The following is a 27,884-nucleotide window of genomic DNA, read 5'->3' on the forward strand; positions in this document are numbered from 1 at the left end:
GTGTTCCATTTGCGTTGATTCAACACCTACAGACATGAAATCTATATAAAAAGAATTGCTATCTGTGCAGACAATCCAGATAACAAATCAACCGTTTTTTACATTGATTCAAGGTATGCAGACGTTGAATCAATATAAAAATGGTTGATTTGTTATGTGGGGAGCAAGTGCACAAAAACAAAATTTCAGTAGAAAAAGGCAGCAGTGGCATTGTTTATCGTTGGCGACGCTGAACAGAAGCAGCACGCTCTGCTCTGATTCACTGATGCGCGTGACACAGTAGCCGACGCTTCTATAGTGGAGCTCTGTTGAGAGAGACTTGACTTTGAAGGGGGACGTACAACGAAGTTTTGTCCATAAAGAGCAAGAGAATCTGGCAGTTGATTCATTTTGGGGGTTCAAAAAAGCTGGCAATTTTGAAGAAAATTATTATTATTATTGAGCGCAATGCAGGTATGTTTTTGGTTAAGATGAAAATTATTTTGATTCTGGCGTCGCCTTCACCTAAGGCATTGCAGTTCAAACAAATAGTTAACAACAAAGAGTGCCATTGTGAAGCAGAATAAAGCGTTAGTCTCAGTTATAACGATCAATCGCATCTTAGAAAAGTTGTAGCCGCAAGTTTTCCTGTATGACAGCCAAGTATCTTAACTTTACGTTTGTGTTTAAAAAATTGACCTCGTTAGAAGGTCATTGTCGATTTTTAAATAATCTAGGGGCATCGTAGGTTATGAGACGCCGTAACCTAAGAAGCAGCCTTTATCTATACTTCTTGATAGAAAGTTTGCAAGCCATTAGACCCCCAATCTATTTTATTTCAGGCAGTCTTCAGCATATAGTGCAACAAACAATCGCTATACTAGCATCAAAAGTGATAGACAATGCGTAACGACGAATTACAATAAGGCAGATGATGATTGGAACGATAGTAATCATCGAATGTCATCAGAGATTGCATTAAACGTCAGAATAGAAAGCCATAATTGTTAAGCTCTTTGTAAAATTTGAAGTTACCAAGCACGGGCCATATTATGGATGTTATTCATTTTAGACGATATTTGGAGAATTTATTTTAACAATTTCTTTCTACAGCTGATCAAAGTTGACTGAAACTAAATCTAATACTTGTAACTTTTCTACCGTTGATTAAACTCTTTGCAACTTCCATGCAAGCAGAATGGTGTCAAACGTCATGTTGGTTTTGGTATTTGCATTCGTCCTAGCTTCCATCCATGCGCCTGCAGATGGGATGACGAGTCTGCGTGTTCCTACAGGTGAGCTTCTACTTTTGGATTATGCGTCACAAATGAAAAAAGCAGTGTTGTTGTTGCAAATCTTGTGAGTAGCGCCATCGCGTATGTTTCCAAAATTTTTATTTCTTAAAGAAAATGAAATAATTTAAATCTTCAACCATCGAAAGTAAGCCTGGATACAATCAATAAAATATTCAACAAAAATCTGGCCTTAGAAATTTTGGGCGGCCAAAGTATGAGACTCGTTTTTTTTTTGGTCCTATGCTGTGACGTAGTAGAAAGCTTCAAATTCACAAGACTCCAAAATCCAATCCCATTCTGCGGACTTGAATTATGACTTTGCTGTCATAGATCGTTGAACTGCAACTCAATTGTTTTTAATATTATTTTCTTTTTTACTTTGGATTAATTTGCCAGCATGGCCTTTAACCCTAAAGGTCATGCTTGCAAACGTTAGATCAACGTAAAAAACAATAAGTTTTGGCTGAAGAAAAACTAGTGTGTCCCTTTCCCTACAATTGCCTCTCTTGCCACTGTGAGAAAGAATATGTTGATTTAAATCGAAAACCGTCTCAGTAGCCAAATGGTCTGTGCTTTCAGCTCTAGTCCAGTAGTTTTCGGTTTGGTTCCAGGTCCGGTCGTACTGACATCTTTAAAAACGTGGCCGGTTGTGTTCTTTCGTGGACAAACCGGAAAGATAAATTAAGTGTCAATGACGTCATGTCGTAAATGAGTTTGAAAAAGTAAAATCCGTAAGATGTCTTGCACTTGTAGAGTGTTGAGCTGCCATCGATGAACCATTATCTTACATCGATTAGATGTCTAATTAACAATTCTGGTTGTGAATTATATTACTCTGAGAAGCGAATTCAATGCACTACCGTTTCTGTCGTGTAAAAAATTGACGGCTGATCACAAAAGGCCGTTTAGTTTATCGATATATCGATTTTCATGTATCTTTTTCTGGACAAAATCTTCCATTTGACACAGACGTCAAACAAGTTACTTGTTTTTCAGTCATTCACTGGCAAAAAACATTTGCTTTCAGAACAGGGGGGGGGGGTATTTACGGGAGGCAGTTTTGGAAATCCAAAAACTTTATCTTGCACCCAAAATTACTATTAAAATGTTTTAAAACTATTTTAATTCATGTTGGATGACGTCTGCACCCCCAGCATTTTCTTTTGCCCCCCAAAATTTTCTTTCTAGCTTTGTCACTGGTATAGAACAATGTTAGATACGATCTTGTCCATGGTCTGTTGAGTAAATTAGGTTAGCCTTATCGCCGAATATTTGCTTATGAATGCAGCAACTTTATCGAACCAATCTACCTCTAACCAGCACATCGATGCTTGATAGTAGACAGATCAAGTTGATAAGCATTTTGCTTATGTTATCAAACTCATATCTTTATGCTAATTTAATGTAATGGGACGCAAGAATGACGCTCTTTTATGATTGGAGTTGTCTTTCCGTGTTGTGTTTGAACTTCGATCCAAAGTAGGGTTCTGCAAAGAAAGTAAATAAATATTTGCCCAGCCCGATCAAGTTAAGAAAAACTGAATGAAGAAGAGCAAACATGATTTTTTGAGCTATGGATACCAGCAATTGACTAATCGTTACAAAAAGTCTTTTGTTATGAAAATCGAAAATCTCTTTCAATAGTTTCAATCACTTCTAACTTTGTAGTTGTTTTATTGAGCTTTACTAGACGGTTTACTTTGTTGTAGGTTTAACATTAACACATGAAGCTTAATTTAATGTAGATTAAGTTCAGTTCTTTCATTTGACTTTTTGCGTGTTTGTATGTTGCCTAGTTTATGTCGTTATAAGCCATGTGCTCTGGAAATTGTCTAAAACAAGTGAAGTCCGTAGTTTGAACACGGTTACCAACAAAATTAAAATATCTTTGATTTCTTCAAAAGCCATTTTTGATTCTAGCTGTAGATTCAGTATCTCGCCTACTTCAGTTCAACCAAGTGGTGCTGAATCAATCAAGCGTGACCACCGGGTTAAACCAGAGGTTAAATTCTTGTATTTTTTAAAAAGTGAAATAATTTTTTTCAAGGCGTTATGTGTTCTTACTGTACTGATAATTTATTTAAATACAGTTCCATTTATTCATACCTTTGAAACCTCTAAACAGATTTAATTGCTATTCTCTTACTGACTGTTTTGAAATGTAAATTTGCAGAAGTAATTTTGGACACACAAACATGAAACAGATAGTCCAAACAAAAAAAGCTTTTCTCATTGGTCGTTATGTCTACACGTTAAAACTAACTTTGTCTATAGATTTTAAGATTAGTTTTTGGGATAAATTTAGCAAGAACCGCTAAGAATATGTTGTTATAAAGCTTAGAATATAAGCCAACGACTGAAGGATTTTTCGTTGTTTTAACATTACTTCATCACGTTGTGGACTTTGGACTTGTCGGACTGGTGAATTTTTTGCAGGCGAAATAGGTATAATCGCTCTATAATGCTTCCGCACATGCGTTGGCGTGACTATAAGTTGTATAGACGTTTGATTACGTTAAAGTTACCAAACACATAGTTTGTGGTTATCAGATAAAGTAATTTTCTCTTTTCAATCGACCTTTGCTTTTGCCCGTTTGAAATTGAATTAAACAACCTTAAATGACTTTGGATTTATCATGCTTCATTCAGTACCACCAACTTGTGACAAAACTTACATTTTCTTCTCTCAGTAGAGCATTTTTATTTTAAATGTGTACTGTAGTGTATTTGCTGTTCAAAACGAAATGTGAGGCAAAATAGTTGCTGGGTATCTTTGACATTTTCTTTTTACGTTCACTTGTTAATGATTTGATCGCTAAACATCTCTCATTTTTTCATCTATGAACTTACAGATTTAAAAGCTAGGTTTACAATCGTAGCAACAATTCCATGAAATCGTTCACTTCAACTTCATTGTAAGCGCTATTTAATTCTGACGTCACACTGGCTGACACGCAACTCAGCACAGCGAGGTCCAAAGTCCAACTTTTGAACAGATTACCAAACTTGGTTCAGTTTTGTTTCAGCAACGTAAAGCAACGTTGACTTACTTGCAACAAATACCATAAAGAGCCTTTAGTCACCCGCTATGATAAAACAGGCTTGGCTTTGAGGACAAATTTAGTAGATTTTACCAATTCCAGTTCTCCATCAATGATGTCACTTCTGGGAATGGTAACGAAAAAGATGATTGAACTAAATACTGAAAAGTTTGGGTGTTCATCAGGACAATTATCGTTTGTAGCACTAGTTGCAATGTTCATCTGATGAAATTGAAAGTAAAATTAACAACAAACAAGATGGTTTATTGCTTTACTGACGTTTCACGCACCATGACAATGCGCATCCTCAGAGCGTTCATATCATATCATTCTCAGCACTGATCATAAAAATAACGTTGGTTTACATAAGTTTAGCTAACATAATTTTGTGATTTTAGTTCATGTATTTTGGACACTGTATTTTTTTTACTCAAACTGACCAAGCATTCCAACTATTTTGATTCGAGATTGATTTTGTTTAGGAGGGTGGCAACTGACTAGTAGACCGTATGGTCGTTTCGTTGTCTCCCCATCATAACAAAACTTGAAAACTGTATATGTCATCATTTTATGTCACTCTTAAGCCTTTTTGGATAAATAAACTATTGTTTCGTTGAGAAGGAGCAATCTTTCTGGCGTCGGCACTACCTGACTACTCACTATAGAACAGTGAGCATTGTGTTTCGCTAACCATACCGGTGTAGCCTCCATACTAGCCATCAATATTTGATTTAGCCATCAAGACATCATTTAGTCATCAAGACAAAGTATTGTTTGTTTGTTGCCTGACCAATGAGGAAAGCCTCGCTTGCCTGTTTCAGTGTTAAAAAGACAAGACTCTTGGAAGACCTTTGTGGCACCATAGGCCTTTGTGACATCATATAGTTACTGATGTTAGTTTTTATTTGTCTTTGTTAACTATACAGGATATAAGAAAATTTTGCATAGATTCAACGTCGAATAATCGTAAAAATACACTTTACATTCGGGAATCACCACCATTTGTTAACATCTTTTTTTGAGATTTTGAAGAGTAAAATTCAGGTGTAATATTACTTCATGCAGATTTTGGCTGCACCAATGGGCGTAAGCATGGATTGTTACGTCACAAGGACATGTCGGCATGTAAGGGATCATGGAGCGGTCATGTCAAAGAAGCAAATCTGTGCAGTGGCGGGTGGCACGTTTGTGCTTGGTATGTATTGCCTCATTGGGGGGAGGAGGGAAGGAGTTAAAACTGTAAAAGAACTAACCTTTCTTACCTCCTTTTATTTGGTTGGTTTTGAATCTCTATCCTCGGACTGACAAAACCTTGATAAGTTATTCCTGGTAGTTTCGCATACTTGTAGAGCAAAGTCGGTTACCGAGATTGGCAGAGTGAAGTTTTTCGATTGTTGAAGTCTTGTTGCCGGGAATTGTTACATCCATTAAATGCCGCTGAATGGAGAGCAGTTCTTAACATGCTTTGCCCTAAGTGCACACCCCGAGAGTCGAACTTGCGCCGCGTGATCTTGAGGCGGGCGAGTAACCACTGAGCTAACGGGGCGGTTTTGAGTGCCTGAAAGTTATAAATTTAATAGAAAGATCATGGAGAGTTTTGGGATGGACATGATCACATTCGACGTCATGTTTGAGACTGAGAAAAAATTAAAATATTGAGCAGATGGTGTCAATAGGGAGTCTTAAGGTTATCAGATTGCAACTGCAGAGTTAGAAATAGAAGTTTTGAATGATCAACATTGAAGTATGGATAAAAAATATCAGAGAAACTTTTCTTACTCAATTGCTTTTAAACAAATTTTGAGTATATTTACCAACGTTTTAGTGACTTTTGATAATGTTTATTTTATGTTAAAGTAACTTCAAGAAATTGACTTGAAACAATTATTTCAGGAATGACACGGAATTGCTGACAGCAATCTCATTCTACCAAGCCAGTCATGTCGATGGTTGTTACGCAATAAACGCCGCGCAGAACAACGGGTTGTGCCAGGAATGCAACAGCAACGCGGTGAGTGTCTTTGGCTAGTTGGCGGAAATTTTTTTTAGAAGAAAATGCTCAAACACAGCATTCTTCTTTGTGTTGAACGACCACACCTCGCTAGCAAGTGGACCTTTTTAAATCACTTCAACGTCTTTTGTCAGTCAGTTCTTGCTCGTATAACAACATATCATGTTGGCGCCATTACTGTGCAGATAATCATTTGCTTTTCATGCAAAAGAATTTTCAACTGACTCGTGTGAAAATAAATTCCTTTGTATTACAAGACATGTAACCGAGTCGTTCATATCAAGCATTGTTGTGGGTTTGACACCTGTCAGAAGATATTTCATTTTCTTGATCATTCGCTTTTAAGCAGCCATGATAGAAAGGGTTGACTTACTTTTAGTATTTCCATTGAAATCATGCAACCAGCCTAGAAACGGCTAAAGATAAAAACTGGCAACCTTTCTTTGTTGACATTTACAACAAAAATAGCAGCGATGTTAGGGGTTAAAATGTGTGCAATAAAGTCCTTTAAATGTTTTCAAAACCCACTCACCTTTTTGTGACTTGACAAAATAACTCGCCAGGTAACTTGTTTGGTTTTGGTTTTGAATCTTTATCCTCGGACTGACAAAGCCTTGATAGGTTATTCCTGGTAGTTTCGCATACTTGTAGAGGCTCTTGACGCAGGGCCGGTTATCGAGATTGGCAGAGTGAAGTTTTCCGATTGTGCAAAAGACCTCTTTTTGAAAACAGTGAAGGTTCAAAAATTACATGACTGAAGGTTTGAAATTTACGTACTGGTCTACGGTAGAACAGAGATATTCGAAATATGGTTCAATATTTTTATTGTCAGAGACTCAAAGTTATTTTATTTTCCCTCTTATTAGTTTCTCGGAAAAAAGTCTCGTTTTTATTTAACGAAATACAATAAATCATTCCAAACAACCGTAATCTACAATCGCGCGATTACAGTTGCTTCTTTCTTTATTTTTTTAGGATGAGATGGCCGGAGTAGGGGCAGATTGTCCTATTGTAAATGAGAAAAACCCTTCTTGCATTGGAGAGGGCCGAATCGATTCTTCGTGCTGTTCTGAAGCCCATGGGCACCCGGCTTGCGTATACCGACCGTGGATGACTGGAGTTGTCTGCTGTCGGAATAAGAAAATAGGTATTATAGACTAGTTTGAGAACAAGATATTTGTGATGTAATAGCTTGTTCCGTGATACAATTATTGTTTTTTTCAATTGAATGCGTGAAGTCAAGAAGGGCCCAATTCTTACAAAGGTGTTTTTGAGATAACGGCTTTTTAATTATTTTGGGCAGTTACTTTTGTGATGGAATGTCGATAATGATTATATGCTTAAATGTACCGGTAAGAAATCTTATGCCTGAAAATATAACACGCTAAAGATTTTGTGAAAAAACTATCAAAAAGTTGAAGCCCAACTGCTAGAGTTGGGCGTTTTCTAAAGTCAATGGAAATATTGAGAGGAGAACTGTTTATGATTAGATTTGGAAAAATTGGTTCTTTTTTCAAGTTAACATTTAGAAGACATCGAAAGGAATCGGAAAAGTATAAAACGTAAACTTCGAAAAAAATTTATCTGGGCCCTTTTTGAATTCACGTATTCAATTATACTGGTGCTGGTGTGATACTATACAATTATACTATACATGTGATTCCAATAAATATTTTATCACTTCACCAAAAAAAAACTAAAAAATTGTTGCTAAATTACTAAAATATCGCGATGATAAGCGCTTGCGGATTTCTCCTTGTGGCAAAACCACATGATATGAAATCAGATAAAAAAAAACCCGCAAGTTAAATTTGAACTTTGTCCCGACTGATGTTTAAAACCACAAAATCATGTTTTTGGCTGTGGACCTCGGACTCCGATCGTGGCCTGTTTTTTTGATGATATTCTAGGACGCTGTGTATAGTATGTCGCGCACTAGCCGCATCACATAGCTCTGTCGTAAATGCTTGATAGCACTCGGCTCTGAGAAAAAGTAATGGAAAACGTCTTATTAAAAGCCATCGTGTTGTTGATAGCAGAAAAACATAATAGTTTTAATTGTCCCTGAGCTTCTGTAAGCGTTTTTATTAGCACAAACGTATTTTTTTGGAAATACTGTACTCAAAGGTCTAAAAGCTTTTTAAAAAAACTCGTTTGTAGTGTAATTCATAGAAATAACATGTAGCCATTTTAGTTGCCACTCCGCGCATTATTGCTTGCTAAGCCATGCAAGATGTCAATCTAATCGTATTATCATATCATGCGTTGATAACTAACCGCTAATTTGCTGTCACAAAAATAAAATTAACTGAAAACACAAAAATATTATTGAAATACCGTAGTAGTGCTGTATTTTTTTTAACACAACTTTAATTCTTGATTACTTCAATTGATTTTACTCAGTGAGAATTACTCAGTGAGAATGTGACACTTCTGTGGACACTCCTTCCTACATCTACAATGACACTGCCTGTCTTTCAAAAAGCTTACGACCAACGCATAACTACGTAACTTTGAATACAGCAGTGCAGCGTAAAAAAAAAAAAAATTATTGAAAAGTCAATACAGTTGCTGCTCTTCTGAAAACCTTAGCAGCCTGTTTATTATTTGGTGATTCGAATGTTTTGGATTTGCGGTTGCTTCTTATCAGCACTTTAATGCAACGGCACACATAGAGCCTGATAATACTTATAAGCGTAAAAGCTCTACCAAAAGTAACAGTATTTTTATGTTTATATTGTCTATTTAGGCAGCTCTCCAACAGTTCAAGAATCTCCTATCTCTTCTTCCCGAGTGGAAGTTGGAGAGAAGGTCGTCCTTACTTGCAAGGCTACCGGTGATCCCGCTCCTCGCATAATCTGGTACAAGAACGGTTATCCCGTTGCCATGGAAGGTCTTGTTGATGTCGTCACGACCAAAGATAACGAAGTCGTGTCCACATTAGTGATCTCACAATCGGCAGCGCGATATGACGGGTTGTACCTATGCCGGGCTGAAAACAGGTGAGCTGGTAACGTGGTGTAGGCCTACAATTGTATATATTTATTCCAGAGATGAAATGCAGTAGTTGCAATTAAAGCGCTTAATTACATTAAATACAACGATCATCAGGGGCACAATATATAAAATACGGGGAGGCTTTTTTTTTCCTTAGCATTGAGCACTTTTTGTATGGCAATAGTTAGTAGTTTGTTCTTTGTACATAGTTCAAAGAAAGAACGCTCTCCTTTTGTTAAGTCACGTCTGAATAACATCATCATATCAAGCCAACATTGGAACATTTCAAGGAGGGCGGCATTATTATTTACCGCCAAAGGAGATTGTTTTGCAACAAAGCTTGTTCATAGTAACTGCTTGTTCATGTCTCTCAGCAGCAGATTGTCAACAAGAATTGCTACAATCGGTTGTTGCATGGATTACTATTAAGAAGCCCGTGGCTGTTGAGTACTTGAGTTTGTTATAGCCTACATTAGTCTTTGTGAAGTTTGTTTCAGGGTTGCCAGATTGATAAAACAAAAAAGGCCAAATGCATCCCCAAAAAAAGCCAAATTATAGAAAAAAAGGCCAAACCTGAGGTTTTGTTCTCTTTGTTGAAATCAGTGGTGTTTTTGCACTTACTTTCAACAACAAATTAGATAATATTTACCCAGTTTCTATTGTTCTACATGTTATCTGTTAAAGAAGAATCGCTTAGTAAAATTCCTGAAAAAATGCAATCCATAAAATACAAACAGATAGGTATGGAAACAATTACAATACAACTGAAATATGCATACAACATCAGGCTAAGCGTCATCCTGTAGACTAAAAAGTCATTAACGTCCACCAGTGAGACCAGGCGCGGATTTATGGGGGGGCCCAGGGGGCCCGGGCCCCCCCCGAAATTTTGTAAAAAATGGTAGAAATTGTATGTTTCCGCATCAAATGGTTTGATAAGCTTCTAAACAGCTGATATTAGTCTCTCGGCATCACAATTGATGAAAATGGTTCTTTTAATGTCTATTTTATAGCATATCGTATATGTCGTAGCATCATTGTTCATATCTGTTTAGCCTTTTCTTTCTTTTTAGTTGATTTTCAAATTTTCTGGCCCCCCCCGAAAAAAACTCTTAGATTCGCGCCTGAGTGAGACCTAGGTGACTAGTGAGAAGGAGTTAATATTGGCATATCACTTAATGCAATATGAAATAGTATATATATACAATATTTATACCCAATATAATTACTTGTAGGCTACATTAAACACCCAACACTGCAAAATCAAAGAAATCAATTGCATTTATGTCCAACATCTTTCCACAATGAACACTCCTTATTATAGGAAAGCTAGCGCCTCTGCCATTTCGTTACTGCTAGTTTCACCATAAACAATATCAGATGTGAAACGCCTTATCATTATGGCACTGCCATCAAAGTTTGTGCAACATTTTCCATTCATCAGCCTGTCCGTTTGTATTCGCAAAATCGTTTCCAAAAGCTCAGTCTGCATTTTGTTTCGTGTTTATTTTCAATGCAGTAAGTAATAAAAAAATCCTCTCTACTACTGCATTACTGACAGGGATGCAGAGACATGTTAAAGCATAGCTAGCAAGGTCTTTGAAATGGGCATGATGTAAAACGCTACACCAAAACTTTTCACTGTTCCTAGGGATAACCAAAAGAACTATGAAAACCAAAAGAAAAAAAGGCCAAACAAATGCCAATCGGGAAACTAAAAAAGGCCAAAAAAAGGCCAAGCGGCCAAACAAAAATTGTCCAGCCAAACACTTTTCAAAAAGGCCAAATTTCTGATTCTCTCTCTCTCTCTTCTGACATTTGGCCGTAAAAAGGCCAATCTGGCAACCCTGGTTTGTTTGCTAATTTTTTGCAAAAGTTTGTTTACATTAGTCTTTGTGACATCACACGTGCAATGATCCGCAGCAACGCAAGTTTGTGTTTTGAGAAGTTCAATTTGACCAAGAGTAACCCCAGGTTTTCTTTACCTTGGTTGGTCGAGATAGTCGGGTGTTTGCTCATTGACCAATCAAATTTGGGTTGTAGAAGGTTTCCCATGTCCATTGAAATCTTGAAAGTTCAACAGCGTTCGAGAACAAACATCTCATTATTGTCTTTGTGCTTTAACCGTGGACGTTGAATCGATGCAGAAAAGAACTGATTTTCTGACTGGCAGGGGTGGTGAAGCTTATTCTAGGGGCTTGGTTCATTCATAACTTACCTCGTCAGTGTCGAAGTCAAATAAGAGCGTTGTTGATAAAGTTTCTTCATCAACAACGCTAAATTTATCAATTATGCTTTTATCAACATTTCTTTGTCTTTCTCGTCACAGGAAGTGCCGGGGGTGCGAATGTAAAAATCTATACGTAAAGTATCTATAAGGAACGTATCTTGACTGGAGAATATCCTTATTTTACGAGAGAGGGGATATTTTCCATTAGAGATATTTTCCCTACGGATATTGTTCAGTCAGGATTTTTTCCGTATAAATACTTTTTGAACAGATTTGTTCCGTATGGATTTTTAGCGATTGCTCGAGGGGACAGTTGGTGAGGATGTGTTTCATTAGATGCAGAAACTATTATTGAAGATTACTTACTTTTACTTACTTTTCCTGACGTTTCTACTACTTTTCCTGACGTACATCCTGACGTTACAAAATTCCCAAAGTGATACGAACGGCTTAGTCAAATATATCCATACTCGATTTTTTTGCAAAACAATAATATCGCAGTAGTGAGGAACAAAAAGATTGTTTACTATTTTGTTTGGGAGAGCACCAGTTTTGTGTGAATGTTCCTCTTCCTAAAGGCACACTGTTTCAAGTTGTCAGTTTTTTTTTTCTGAGGGGTCCGAATATTTTTTTAGTATCGTGCCCAACCATCCCTACAGGCCCTGACAAGTGAAGTTCAAGTGTTTTGAATTTTTGGCAGGATTTGGCGTTTCTCATGTTTCTTTTGATTTATTGTATTCATCGTTTATCAAGAGGCTCTTTCCGTTAGGGTTACATTTTAAAGTGGATTTGCACCACCGTGATTGCATAAATGAAACTAAGCAATCTGCATTCAAATAACGACTTTTAACGTTGAGATTGGTAATAAAAGCAGTTGTCCATATTTAAATTGTGCAGTAGCTGTTCAGGAATTTCTGATACGATCATAATATTCCAGGCTGCCAGTGGAAACTTAAGCTTTTGTTCAAATAGCGACTTTTTGAAACATATTTTTCAAAATTCATCACAGTTTGTGTAAATTTTGGTGTCTTATTGGCATATTCTGTTTGATTTCCAATTGATGGTGGTACGGTAGTTGAATTGGCTGTTTGGTGGTCGTGGTTAAATGATCTGATTGGTGGTGGATGGTTAAATTGTCTGGTTGGTGGAGGTTGGTAGAATTGTCCGATTGGTCGTTGTGATTAAACAGTTGTCTGTCTTGTAAACATATTCTTTGGCATAGTTTTCTTACACACAGTGAAGTTACAACACTCAACATCAGAAGTTTTATACTTACCGGACAACATTTTGTAACATAATTTACTGTAGGTTAAGGATTAAAGCTTGATAATGTTGATACTCAAGATCTTTTCAGTAGATATACAAGTGAAAATTGCAACACTCAACATCAACAACAAGTTAACAACACCAACACACAACTGCAAACGTACTCTTTCAGTTATTTTGACTCTCCATACATTGATAACTCACGGTTATCGCCGCTCGAACTGCAGTCTGCAATTATGACGCTACAGAAGTAGGTTGTATTTGATTCGCTTAGTAAATCTAAAGACAAATAGTTCATAGTTATCTATTGTTCAAGAAAATCACCTTTTTTTAAAGGACAATCCAAAATTTAATTTCGATCGATGTTGATTTAGCAAATCTCGCTTCGTGAAACCTCGTAATGGAACTCGGGTCGTCTGCAGAAAATGACAAATGTGATAAAAAACTACTTATTTTCTGGGTACTAAGTTTAGATTACTAAGATTAGCCTAGAAACGTAGATTCCAAAAAAATAAAAGCCTTATTGCTAACGATGAAATTAGTTTTGGTTGCTATTGGAAAAGGAACTTGCTATAAATATGTAAATAATTGTATAACCCACCGAAAAGAGACAATGCCTATGTCAAAGAGGAACCATGTCTGCCGTTTGTTTACTAAGAATGATGAGTCGACAGACTATGGTGTCACCTGGAAAAACAAAGTGTTTTGTATGAGATTGCACTTCTTGCAGAAAATAACTAGTTTTCGTTTCGAAAAGCAAGTGTTAATAAAAACTTACAGAAAAACATTAAATTTTCTCGATTGTGTACTGCAAGACTTTTCAAACCGAATTGTTATGATCAAATATTTCGTTAGGATATGACATCGCTCCCAAATCAACAATGCATAATATAAACAACATATCAACAATAGAACTAATCGAGATTGTTCACCAGGTTCTACAAACAATGGATGCACAAACATGATAGATGACATTTTTCAAAGACACTATTCGCAGATCGATTAGCAATTTCCGTTTTCCCAAAGTGGGTTGGCTTTGAAAATGTTGATATTTCTCTTTGAGCTTAAATGTTGGGTCAGTCCAGTTCAAAGGAAAAGACCACATTACCGAGGGAAAGGATTAAAGTACCGCATTATGAAAAGAAAGACCACATTAATCTTTGCCACCAGATGTAGTTCCAGCTAGCAAATGTTATTATTTTTGCTACCGAATAATGTTATAAATAATTTTATAAAATTATAAAAAAAAATTTTGCGCAAAAATTTTTTGTAGGCTTACCATTTGTGTACAAATGTTATTTTTGCATCGTTTCATTTCCACTAGAGTGACTAGACTATGAAAATTTATTTAGATACTAGACACACAAGCTCAACTTAACCGCTTGTCGCTTCTACCTTCTGAGGTAGACCTTTGCTATGTTGACATGTGTTGCTTTTGCTGTGGTCGTCAGAAATAAAAACAACTGAACTAAACCGTGGGGCAAATCTCATTGAACATGTTTTTGATAAAAGTTACTTAATTTTACTAAAATACGAATTTTTAAAGAGGCCCAAAGTGAAAATAGTTTCTTTCCATAAAATCCACATTATAGTTTCCCTATCAAATCCACCCACGCATGTTGTCCAAAGATCGTTTTTCATTAATCGTCCAATAGTAGGCCATTTAAACTTTGATGATGTGTGCTAGCTGAAAGCTCAGTAAACAAGTGATGCATCTGCAATTTGAGAGAGTGAAAAAAGTAGTTATGCAATCACAAAATCATCAATTGATTCGTGACCAACTCGCAAAAAAAGCAATAAAACAAATTAAAAATAGTGAAGTGATTTTACTGTATTTCCTTAATTTTTTCAAGAAAATTGCATTTTACACGTTGTCTATTTTGTTTATGGGCGAAACGATAAGAGAATCAATGTGATTTGCTGCGAAGTTTTGTGAGACGACAGTACATTTGGTCAAACACTTCGAAAAAGTTGTTGGAAATTTTGATTCCGGTTGTATGGAACTTGTGAGCTTGGTAATGCTCACAAAGAAATTAATCTGCTAACTTCTCTATGCAACTTTAAAACAGTCTCTAGCTAGGATAACCCGAACAGATGAATATAAAACTGCTTCTTTTTTTTCTTCTGTTTTTCCTCAAAAACACGAATCATTATTAAATTTGTGGCCCATTTTAACTGTGTTTGCCCCCTGGCACATATTTCATGTAACACCATTGCTTTACATAATTATTCAAAGAACTTTCAAAAAGGCAAATTTATTTTAAGAGCCGATGTTATCACCAAAAGCAACTTTTGAGACGTAATTTGTATATCTTGTTATTCTCACCACCTCTTTGTTGATTAGCGCCCTAAATAACAGGTCTACAATTTACATGCATCTTTCTTATCATACATAGTTACGCAGTTGGTGTAATAAAATGTTTACTTTGCTGTCTGAACCCATGCAATTATTATTTGTCATTAATTTTACATTTACTCTACGTTGCAAAATAAAATTTGTCGATATCAGATTTGAGTCAATCTTTCAAAAATTTGTTTTGAGATAAATTTACATACACTACACTGTCTAAACATTCGGTCACAAAAGTTTTTGGGAACCTTTGAATGCTCGGATATGGTCACAAAGAATCTGATTTACGAAAAAATGTTTAATTTTCTAAAACACAATGCTTTAGTCTTTGATGTAAAAAAACAAAAACTGAGCTTGTTACTTGAGAACAAACACAGCTGAACAAGACCAGGCCCAACAGCCACACTGCCACAGCTCTGATATAAATGCCTGCAAAATGTACTAAACGGGAGCCAATGTTTTACTTTGCGATGTGGGAGAATTTCCTTGTCTTTAATGTTATGTCCCTAATTGTAGTGCCTCTAATCTTTTAGTTTGATTGCAATTAATAGCAGTACAAGAAAAAGCTTGATGGCAAAAAGCAAATGAATTTTCATCGAACATCACTAAAAAGTCACATTTACCTTTTTCAGCAATGGATTTGCCATCTCATACAGTTCAGAGGTGACTACATACAAATCCACTGCAGGGTTGGTGGCATGCCGGAAAGCCAAACACCAGAAGCTTTTGCTCGGGTGAGTTGCAAGGAGAATGCTCAACGCCAAACAATAAATGTCACTTTCAGTTGATTTTGACGTCATAATAATTAATTATTTGACGTAAAAATCAGGACAACAATCTAATGAAGCCTAGATAGATAGCTACTGGATGAAAACGAAAAAATCTAAATCAAAATTCACGTATAGATCGTTTGATCACACAGTATCACAGTCTTATTGTTAAATGAAAGATAAATGAGACTGCAAAACTCTTTTTATCAGTCCAACTAAGACATATTTGCTGGTAATGTGTGTGATTGAATCAGCAATGAACGTATCTACTGTATGGTGGAAAAAGGTCATAATCCGTACAGGCGACATAATGGAGATTTCTAATATGTGTCAGGGGATCCATCGCGGCTTGCGGCGGAAATTGGAAGGGGAGCATCGGTCGCTCTGGCAAGAGGCTCTGTGCTAAAGGCTGGCGAGTTTGTGGGCTGAGTGACCGCAGTGTATTAAACAGTTTGTCTTGGACGGAAGCCACGTCATTAAGAGGGTGCTTCGCGTACAATGCGGCGACATCGGACCATTTCCCTTGCACAAAGTGAGTTTTGAAAGCTGTGAAATGTTTAATGTTTTTTTAATTCACGTGTGAAACATTCGATAGAATTTAAGCAACAGTGATGCGTGGCTACGTAGAGATATACATCTCCAGGTGGCCGTGGGTGCTGTCATTTTTTTATTATCTTGTCGCTACTGCCTTCAGAAGCACAATCGAGAACCTCCAAGAGCAGTTGGAATAATTTAGTTGGACGTTTTCATGTTTGCACAATCCACAACTGTTAAACATAAATAGAAGTAACAGATATTTTGAAATGATTCGACCGAGATTTGAACCTGTGACTACTAACGGAATGGCCCGTTTCGGTGAGTCCGATTCGGTGAGTCTGATTTGGTGAGTCTGATTTGGTGAGTCCGATTCGGTGAGTCCGATTCGGTGAGTCTGATTCGGTGAGTCTGATTCGGTGAGTCTGATCCGGTGAGTCCGAATCGGTGAGTCCGATTCGGTGAGTCCGATTCGGTGAGTCCGATTCGGTGAGTCTGATTCGGTGAGTCTGATTCGGTGAGTCCGATTCGGTGTCCAATTCGGTGAGTCCGATTCGGTGAGTCCAATTCGGTGAGTCCAATTCGGTGAGTCCGATTAGGTGAGTCCGATTTGGTGAGTCCGATTCGGTGAGTCCGATTCGGTGAGTCTGATTCGGTGAGTCTGATTCGGTGAGTCTGATTCGGTGAGTCCGATCCCTTAACGGGGGATTTTTCCATTTTTTTAAAAATTATCGGGTACCATAGCCTAATTATCATTGCCGTTTTAGGGTTAGGGGTTAGGGTTAGGGGTTAGAGGTTAGGAACTCACCGAATCAGACTCACCGAATCGGACTCACCGAATCGGACTCACCGAATCGGACTCACCGAATAGTAGCAGACCCGACTACTAAGTCCACTGAAAACTGGAGTCAGCTTTCATTCATCGAACTTAACATTTTAGGCTTCTGAGAAATTTCAAATAACATTTTTCTGTTTGCACAAAAATTATCCTTAACGACCAAGCAAAGTCCAAAGATTAAATTTTCTGAAAGCTAACTGTAAAGCTTGTAGAGAACTTATCGACTTTGAAAGTTTAAGATACGTTAAAGTTATGCCTATTTATGTCGAAACATCGCAAAGACCTTGCTGCAGTAGCGCCACACATAACAACTTATGCCACAAAAATTTTAGATGTGGCAGTAAAAATTCTATATAAAGACTTTCCATACCAGGTAAAATAGATCATAAATGTGTTCGACAAAATGAACATGCAGCAAGAATGGTATTTGCCAAGCACCAACTACGCCCCTTTCGCATAAAAAGAAGCAACCACCAAAACACTGTTCTGAGAAAATTGATAAAACGCGTTTTATTTTTACTCGATTATAGGTTAGTACAATGAGAACCTTATCTTCTCATCCCCCGATGCTTGGATAAAGTGTGGGACACACCTTTACTTACAATTTAAGCATTACACTGAAAGAACAAACTTTGCTGAAAGAGAGGCTTCATTTGTAAGCTTGTTTTGTCAGAATTTTTTTTCCATATTTCATTTTCGCTAAAATGTGGGTTAAGCTACTTCTTTTTGTCAGAAAGGGGCAGAGCCGCATTCTCTCTCCTCTCTTTGTTTAAATTAAACATGAAGCCAAATTTTTATTTTTTGACTTTGTATCGCAAAAGAGATGGAAGTTTATTATTTTTCAGCAGGAAGTTACAACTAGAGCGAACCGCTTGTTCAAATTACAAACCTTCTTTTCCTTGCCAGAATGAGGGTCGGTCTTTTCTCACTACCACTCCTGGGACATATTAGTGACCTAGGTCTAGATGTCGATATCAAGTAGACTTGTATAGTTTTTATGGCTGCGTTTCTTTCAGACGCCACTCAATATTTCAAGTTTCAAAAGCTTTATTCCAACAAAAAGAAAAAAAAAACTGATTGATGTAACCAAGCACAGCAACAAAATAATATTAACAACTCTTGAAATTATTGCAAACTGAAAGTTCATCTAAACTCTGTGACCTGTTCAGATGCTCCCACAAGCACAAGGGCAACAGCATGTCAGGAATCGGCGCGGGTTGCGGGTTTCAAGAGAAGGATGGTTCTTCTTGCCTCAATACTGGAAGGGTCGATGTTTGGGGCAGTAAGAATGCGACCAATAATGAGTTTGATGTGGTGGTAAACCCATCAAGGAATTCATGCAACTACAAGAAAGGCATCACCACCGGAGTTCTCTGCTGCAAGAATAAAAGGAAGAGGAAACGCGGACCCAAACGCGGCAGAAAACGTAAGTCTCCCAACAACGGATTGTTACCTCACAGTGCTTACATCTTATGTAATGTTTCTCTTCACTCATCTTTGAGCCTTCGGGTGCTGAGGATATATATTTTTTATCACCCCATGATGGGCCTGCTGGCGATGTTATCCTCAATGCCCTTTAACAACTTTTTGCATTTCTTTCTACTTCTAACAAAACAAGCAGCATTGTTGTATCAACAAACACTATTGTGACTTTGCGCAACCAGATCTTATGCTTCTTGCACTATTGAGTCATCTGTGCTTGAACCACAGTTTCATTTTAACCAGTTATTGATTCAACACTTTAAAACCGCTTCAAAAGGTTTTTAAATACTGGACTGATATTAGCTTTTCTATTGGCATGTTTCGTATTTGTCACCGGCTTTTGCGGCGGCATGGACGAATGATGAGAGCCCTGACACAACACTCGAAAGGGTAACGGTTCGACACCGCTCAATAGAACGCAGTTGTGTTTTTGTCGTATCTAGGTTTACACCCGGTGGTTGACGATTTGATTAAATAGACAGGAAGCCAATCTTCACCTTTAGGCATGTCCTAAGTGTCAAAGACACAGCCGGATGCTTATGAGCGGTGTCGAACCATCGTCCTTTCGAACGTAACCAGAGGTCTCGCCACTCAGCTATGCAGCCGACATTGTCGTTGACAAGACACTAAAAGACGAGCCTGAAGGCGGACAGCGATTGACATCTTTGTTTTTCCGTCACTTCATCTAATCTTCATCCAGTTGCTGTAAGCCTGGATACGACAAACAGCTTGCCGCTATTATTCTACTGTCTGGCTAAGATGCTCTAATTACTTTGGTTATTGTTTAATATTCATGTGACGTCACATTAAACGTTGCTTGTTGTATTTGCACTCGGTTGATGGCACGTCGCGATAAAATGACGCTTTTGTAACGTAATCAATAAATATTTTTCACGGTCATCCAACAAAGTTTTGCGTTACATTGCTGCAGTGATATCAGACGTCAAAACAACAAAAAACAAGCAAAGTTTGTTACCTCATCAACGGTGTCATCTTGGCAATAACATCACCACAACAAACTGAATGATATTTCTCTTCTGCTTATTTGCTTTGCATTATTGGTCTTAATAGTGACAGTTGTGGTTAGTTTATCTACTACCACAGCGAACTCGCAGCATCAGGCTAAAACAGGTCGTTAGTATCTACATTATAAAGTAAGTAACGACCATTCTGCTAAGAGCGAAACTTTTATTTTTTTATTTGTTTCCCAAGTTGGTTCATGCAGGACCACAACATGGAGGTACAGCCAGCGCAGCAACCCCCGTTATTTTTACATTGATTCAACGTCTGCAGACGTTGAATCAATGTAAAAGTGACGGATTTTGCTGTGCTGGAAACTTTCGTCAACACTTGTGTTTGTGTGTTCGTTGTTTGGTCATACAATTTTTGTTCCATTGCCAAAGGGGTACAAGTGCTAAACTGTAGTTTGGATCAAATACCAGTCAACAGTGCTTGCTTTTTTGTTTGGTCAAACGCAGTTGTTTGAACTAAACTGAATTTCAATATTGTGACTCAGCAGATTATCCACATGTTAAGATGATGATTATGCAAATTCAGATGCAGGCCATATATGTGGTGTTCTGCAGAATGTCGATTGTCTATAGACCAGGTCTTTAATTCCTAAGAACCGTATGGCGTCATTATCTTCTGAGCCAACCAAAACGAAACCAAACTATGCAGAAACTGATACACCATTTTGTTAACAGATCGAAATTTTGTTTTAAAATGCGTCAAGAATGTGCTTATAGCTTTCTGGGACTTTTTGCATTAGCAAAATCCGTTTACGAAATCAGCTGAGTTTGCAGCAAATCATCAAAAATACAACAATGTTTTCAAAATTTTATATTATGGGAGGAACAATTAAGTTTCTCACAGCCAAGTGAGCACGCTAGCAGGGACTACTATCAAATACAATCGATTTGTGATGTAAAATAGTGTTAATCTAACGTTACTAAACAGGAATGTAAAGTTGTTGTAGTTGCTAGAAAGCACTACCAAGTGCGTTTTGATAAGGTTGTGTTTTTAGGTCCAAATTCCATTGGATTTTTCATGCGTGATTGTCAAAATTCCCACGGCCTTTGTTGACGCCCAAGCAAAAACACGGCGTTCAAACAAGAACTTCACTTAACAATGCAAATGCAAACGACCTGTTTTAGCCTGATACTGCGGGTTCGCTGTGGTAGTGGTGGTTTGCACTCGCTTTCGGGACACAGTTCCCTAGTCATGTGCAATGATAAGCAAAAAAGAAGTTTCTGTTTGACCTAACTAACCTAAGGAGGACTGTAAGTTGACCAAGTTAATTTTTGAATTATGAATTGCAAACATGCAAGTTATAACAAGCCGTAGATTAATATATTTCATAGACATAAAAATGTTTGTCTCAACCTGATGTCTGCTCATATAGGTACCAACCATTATTATGATATCACTCATTTAAACAAAGAAAACTCGATTTTTCCGCTGCTGGTTTGGTAAACAATGAAATTCGTAAATTGTTTGTCGCGTTGCATCGGTCTGTAGCATTTCCCTTTGGCATTTTTTTTGTGAAAAACATTGGTTGTCAACAAGTGTCGTCGTCGTACATTAGTTGTATTAGTTATCTACACCAAATCTTAAGTTTTGCGAGAAAGTATCCAAGTAAGGATTCGAACCAGCTTCTTCTTGTTCTCACCTGTGCAAGAACACAACTTGTCATTCAACTTTTCATCTTTTTCTTATGATTTTGGTAAAATGATGAGTTTTTAGTCACTTTTCTTTATTGTAATTACTGTGTCTTGTTCATTTCAGTCATTGTTGTAAGTTTCTGATAGTTATATAAACGTAAAAAGAATTGCATTGGAGAAACAAACTAGTTTTTATTTGTATCTTAGCTTATGTTTCAGATAGCTAAGACTCATATTAAGTGAATTGGCGTGTGAGAAAGTCAATTTTCGCGTCTGTTCCACCACCAACCAGGCAAAGGCAGCTAGAAAACTTCGTCAGTTTCGCATTAATTCAATGTCGGCAAACATTGAAATTGACAAAAAGATTGATTTTTAAATGTGTGCTTGATATGTACGTCATGAATGCCTTACCACGTCACAGCTGCTGATTTCCATAGGATCTGAACGAGAAGATGACGTCACTACTCGTCTAAGCAAACAACTCAATATTGCATGCGCATTAGTGGTTGTTGCAGTGATCCAGCCAGCTAAATTTGTCTTTTTTACATTAATTCAACGTTTACAGACGTTGAATCAAGTTAATGAAATCATTTTTTATTGACCTTATGCTGACAGCTTTAGGAAAATTATCGATGTTTATTATTTTGCAGGAAAGACTTGTACGCCATCTTGCGGGCTGAATAGTCACTGCACAAAACGTGGCGTCTGCAAGTGCAGCAAAGGATTCCGAAAATTCAGAGGAGTTTGTGTGGCCCGGGGAGGTAACCGCGGGAAAAGATGCTCCAAAATTAATTGCCAAAACGGAGGCCGGTGTAAAAAGGGGGTGTGCGTATGCCGTGGTCCCTTCAAAGGCCGATTCTGTGAACAACGTAAGCGTTACTAGCTGAGTTCTTTAAATACGAAGTTGTTTGGTTTTGTTTGAATATGTCTCCTCGGACTGACAAAACTCTCATAGGGGACTCCTGGTAGTTCCGCATGCTTGTAGAGGCTTTAAACCACTGACACAAGTTCGGTGACCGAGATCGACAGAGTGAAGCTTCGAAATGTTGTTGTCTGTGAAATATTTATCCACTATATGCCGCTGAATGGAGAGCAGTCCTTAAAATGCGTTGCTCCAGCGCACACCCCTAAAGCCGAACCAGCGTCGCTTGAACTTGAGGCTTCTTCGTGCACAAAGTCAAGCAATCAACCGACCGAGCAATCATTTGGAAAATCATAATGAGACCATTACTTATTTTTTTAGTAATTTTCTTTCTTTTGTATGAAATTATATTAAAATTAGCTGAACCTATCCTAATGTGCTGCAAACTTACTGTATGAAGCTGAAATTAAAGAGGTTTTTAAACTCACATTTTCTTTTCTCGGTTTCGTAATTTTTTAGAGATTCTTTGAATTGTTTGTACTTTTTCTTAATAATCAATACATCTATTTTACGTTGATGTTGCATATGTCGTAATTTTAAGCGAATTGTTAAGCGAAGCTTTCAACTTTTTTATGGAAACTGATTGATGTAAACAGTGACTCTAATTTTACCAACTCGCGTTTTCCAATGCTCTGATTAATAGAATCAAACTTTTTCTGATTTAAATTTTAGTAATTCTTTTACTGATTTACAATTTGTTACAGCAATCATTTTTACGTAATTACGTCATGTTGCAGTGAACATCCTAATTTGGTTGTTACGTCATGAATAATGACGATCAATGATGTCTTATGACGTGTTTTTTCAGCTGTCCAATCAACAGTTGTGATACACTGAAGCGTAAAAATGTTCTGCACCCCGAAACGACTTGTTGCTGCCATTTACAATTCCACCAATCATAGAAATGCATTCAATTTAAATCACAAAGTTTAAAGGTCATTTCCATGGTTACCAGAAGGAAAGAGAAAGTCAAAGATATTATATCTTGAGTTTTATTTGATTTTAAACTTGATTCAACCATGCACAGAGCTTTCAATATGGAGAAGTTGTTTGATTTTTTGATGAAGGCAATGGTCTTCTCAGAGAAAGCAATTGAAATGTAATTAAATGCAATTTTTTGATTGCATTACGACAATGAAAGAGCATATTGCGTATCTGCCATATCCGCTTGTCAGACTAATTTGCTTACTTGCTCCATAGCGCCATGTGGTGACAAATAGTAATTCAAACTGTTCATTTTAGATTATGTGATTTAAATGTCTGCATGACTGCGAAGTTCTTTTTCATTTTTTCGATTTTCTTGCATATATTATGAAATTGTTAAGTATTTTACGTACCGCATCTTCAGATGTTTTTATTCTCTGCTTTGTCCTGGTGAACAAGTGATGCTCACGCTTTTAAATGATGCACAACATCAAAGTATATGCTGGACAGTGATTTTGTGGCTGGTCTTCCTTGAGTACATGAATGTAATCTGAATCCTTAACAGCCTGTTTCACCTATACGGATCATCAGAAAAGTTCTGAAAAACATGCAAAAGCAATAAATCAGTAATTTCTGAAGAGATATTAAATATCATAACTAATTTAATCTGCAAAACAGGCTGTTGTTGCTTTTGCATGTTTTTCAGAATCTCTTCAGGAATTACAGTTGTAATATTTAATATCTACTTAGGCTAAAAGAGTTGTGAATACAAATTTTCCACCAGACGATATCTTAGTGAAACAGGTCGAGCGTGACCGATCTCGAAACTTATTATGACAACAGTGAAAAACCGCAAGATGTGATTGGGAGGGGGATTCACAATTGCGCTATCCACCAAAAATAAAGTCAGTTATGTCTGTGTCGTAACGTCGAGCTATCACGCTGCGACATCTTGCGGTTAGACAATGTTAGTCAAAATATGTTTCTTTGGATCAACCCTTTCTTGAAGACTTGTTGTTTTTTCATTATCTTTGCATTGTTGCTATCTTTTTCAGATTGTTTCATACACATCTTTGATTTTTTTAAAATCTTCCAACAATGCACCACATCTGGATGACGTATTGTGACGTCACAGTTCATCAGCAAGTAGCGCGAGGACCCCAAGTACATTTATTTTGCATCAAATAATGTAATTGGTGACGTCATGTACTTCAAAGTTTTGGACTCAAGTTATTAAGTAAACAATTAATGGCTAAAAATGTAACATTGTGACGTCATGTGATTTCGCGTGTTTAGCAAGGCTGTGGAGTGGGACAAAAAATATACGACCAACTCCTCGGCATATAACTAGCCGATTCCGACCCCGGACACGTCAAAATCTCTCCGATTCCACAGCCTTGGTTTTAATCGCAACCAGTTCGTTTGTTTCGTGCATTTTCTTCAAATGATTTGTGCTCTTAATCTTAATGAAACCTATAAGGCCAAACATTCAACTTATGACGTAGCAAACACGTCGAAAATCATTTGCTTTCATCTTTAGTGCTTAAGTTTCATTAAAACTCAGTCAAAATCAAAATTTATCACTGAAGATGAAAATATTTTTTTCAAAGCGTTTGCTAAACAATGAAGCTTTTTTCTGTGTGTTTGGTTCTGTTATATTAAGATTTGTGCCGTTTTCAGGGATGTTTTTGACTTGTCCATTGTGCCGGTAACAACGTGCAAGGCTTTCCAAAAAAATATTGTGTCTGCGAATGTTTCAAGTTATTTTGATGGAATCAGTGTTCTGTTATGAATGTCATGCGATTCAATTCAAATGTTTAAAAATCTTGTGAAAAAAGTAGTTGAGAATTACTTGAAAGTAGTTTAAAACCATTGAAACTTAAATTTTCGAAATTAAAATCCAACCTAACAGGGGCAAATTAACTTTGTGATTTGACAAATGCAACCTTATAGCCTAAAAGTTTGAGAAATAATTGATTATTTTTGTCCTTTTATGTTTGCATGAAATACATGATGTTTTAAAATCTCTTATCTACCATTGCTATTTGGATGACTTTATTTTCGCTTCTTGATGCTTTTGGCTAATACCAAACAAGAACTTCTAACGTTTTTTGCTATGATTCTTCTAATCAAGGTGTTTTGTCGTTTTTGTCGCCAAGAGGATAAACTTATCTACTTTACTATTTTGTCACTTGTGCTTCAATTGTGGCTGGCTCGTCAATTTTAACCGTTTAAACATTTAAAAGTTGAACTGTAGCGTCAAGTTGAGAGCAGAGTTGCAAGTGGAGTTTTTATTTTTGACCCAAACCCAAAAATGCGACCCTAAATCTCCACCAACTCTTAAAGTACCGTACTTTTAAAGAGCAAAATAACCTAAAAGTTTAATGTTTGACTGAATTTATTTAATTAAGCAAAGCAGACAGAGTAAAGATTTACACAACCCAGACTCAAATTAGGCCGATTGTTCTTCAAAGTAAACCCGGAACCCGCCTTGAATGTCGAGGCTTGACTTGCAACTCTGTCCAACACTATATCCGAGGATTGAATTTTGTGACGTCATTTGTAAACTTCCTAGTTGTGTGAATGGAAACTTAAGAATTATCACTTGTCGTTCAATTTTCGTTTATTTTTGTTTCAAATAATAAACTTCGAGTGAAACTGATTTGTTGGAGCTTTACTTCAACTAGTGTTTCCCCATTTGTTTTTTACTTGTTTTGCTTTATTTAGTCAGAAAATAAAACATACTGCACTTCTTATCGAGTGTCTTGTCATGCTGAAATACTTGTAAAATATTGAAAGTCTTGTGCTAAGTCTAATTTGCTGTACTTCTACACCACTAGACTGAAGCTGTCTGTGTTGTAGAGTACAGCCCCAAGAGATAACGACCCTGCATAATTATGGTTGTTGTCGTATCCAGACTTACACCCGTGGTTGAAGATTTAGATTAAGTGGACGGGAAAGCAAGGAAGCCAATCTTTGTGTCCACCTTCAGGTTTGCCTTTAAGTGTCTTGCTAAAGACACAGCCGCATGCTTTTGAGCGGTGTCAAACCGGCGCCCTTTCGATTGCCGTTCCAGGGCTCTCACCACTCGGCCATGCAGCCGACATCATATGCAATGAATAATACACATTGCTACACTTGATTACTACGCAGACCAGCGGAAAGATTTTCATGCGATTTGGACTCCAGATATTGCTTTTGAGGTGCTGGAGGTGACAAGTATGATCATGATTGAAATAATCATCAGCAACGAACAATGAAAAAGTGATACCTCGCCTATTTGTGGTACACATGAAATTAATTTTTTTTAGTCGTTGATGCGTAAGAGACGTAAAAAGGGTCCAGCTACCATATACGATATACCAGCATACCCAGTGGCGTAGCCAGGAATTTTAAAAGGTTGGGTTTTGACGGCCGGCGGGCGTAGCGACACCCAGTGGCGGGGGATCTGGGGGTCTCCCCCAGAAAATTTTGAAAAATTACTTTGAATTTGGTGCATTCTGAGAGCATTTTCAACAAAAATGTGGGTATAAATATTCCTGTAAAATGGTGCTGTCCAATGGCATAGCAAAAGGATAAGATCATGTCTTTTTGGGCATTTTTCGGTAATAAAGCTATGATTTCTTGTTTTCTCTATGTTTTCTTGTTGCTAATTCCTGGCTGAGATATTTAAATGTTTGGTATTGGCAAAACTCGCTCTTCTGCAATTTCGTTTAAAATAAAAAATTTGTTTTAGAGACAAAGAGACTGAAAGCATCATTCTCAATACCGTGACGTCCCACGCGTGCCAAAGGGGGGGATTGTAACCCCCAACCCACCCCTTGGCTACGCCACTGAGCATACCAATGAGAAAAAATAGTAAAACCTTGTAAATTTTAGAACATTACTGAAGAGGTGTTTGAATGATAAGTTTTTGGATGATAAAACCCATGTCTTCTGTTGCTACACTGAATATTTTTTTAGAAAAGTGATCTTTTGCACCATTTAGCTGTTTTTAGTATTAAAACAATTGCACACTTGCGGTTAAAATCGTTTAAAAGCATGTAAAAGTATGCACCTGCCTACGTGACAATTAATTGCGGTGAAGGCCAGTTATGTAATCTGTAGAGTGTTTAAACAACTTTCAAAACTCGTTTATTTTTGACACGTTTTTTATTGTACTTGCTTTTACTTTGACGAAGGCTGCTATCACCATATGTTGATTTTCTACGAAAAATAAAATCCTGTTTCTCTACAAATATTAAAACCGCAGTTGTACGCATTGAGGCGGTTTGGAAGCTTAAAATACATTTCCAAGTAAACTGAAACCAAACTGAACCGAACAATTAAAGCTCTCCTTCGCACTTACTCATGCATAGTCTTTTTAATGACAGTTGCTAAAAAGTTTCAGACATATGTTATGAGGTGTGGCTGGTTACACCTGTGTTCAAGAATTTAGACTTAACATGATCACGGCATTTGTGTAGAGAAATAGCAAAAGTTCAATATTGTTAGTATTTAAAAGTAAACGTAATATCAAAGACCAAAGACTTCAACGAAAATATTAAAAGTATCTGAAGTGATATGAGCCAACTGATCATGT

The 27,884-nt window shown here is 37.1% G+C and overlaps 2 protein-coding genes across 2 annotated transcripts in view; one reads left to right on the top strand and one right to left on the bottom strand.

Annotated features, from left to right (window-relative positions):
- Nucleotides 1-1,107: 1,107 nt before the first annotated feature.
- On the top strand, nt 1,108-26,058 carry LOC145767586 (uncharacterized). The gene is made up of 10 exons (XM_082579440.1): nt 1,108-1,274; nt 5,381-5,510; nt 6,209-6,326; nt 7,302-7,473; nt 9,076-9,328; nt 15,802-15,903; nt 16,274-16,471; nt 18,481-18,737; nt 22,107-22,325; nt 23,187-26,058. Exons 1-10 carry the CDS (start codon nt 1,178-1,180, stop codon nt 23,213-23,215), a joined length of 1,575 nt encoding a protein of 524 aa, XP_082435566.1. The 5' UTR covers nt 1,108-1,177; the 3' UTR covers nt 23,216-26,058.
- LOC145767587 (uncharacterized) overlaps nt 6,575-27,884 on the bottom strand; it is a 170,096-nt gene continuing 148,786 nt past the window's right edge. Inside the window, exon 4 of the transcript XR_014288814.1 lies at nt 6,575-6,630. The gene's annotated coding sequence lies outside the window, so the exon portion shown is untranslated. The remainder of the gene's footprint in view (nt 6,631-27,884) is intronic.

The sequence above is a fragment of the Aplidium turbinatum genome, chromosome 3 (genome assembly GCF_918807975.1).
Source record: "Aplidium turbinatum chromosome 3, kaAplTurb1.1, whole genome shotgun sequence".
Classification (NCBI taxonomy): domain Eukaryota; kingdom Metazoa; phylum Chordata; class Ascidiacea; order Aplousobranchia; family Polyclinidae; genus Aplidium; species Aplidium turbinatum.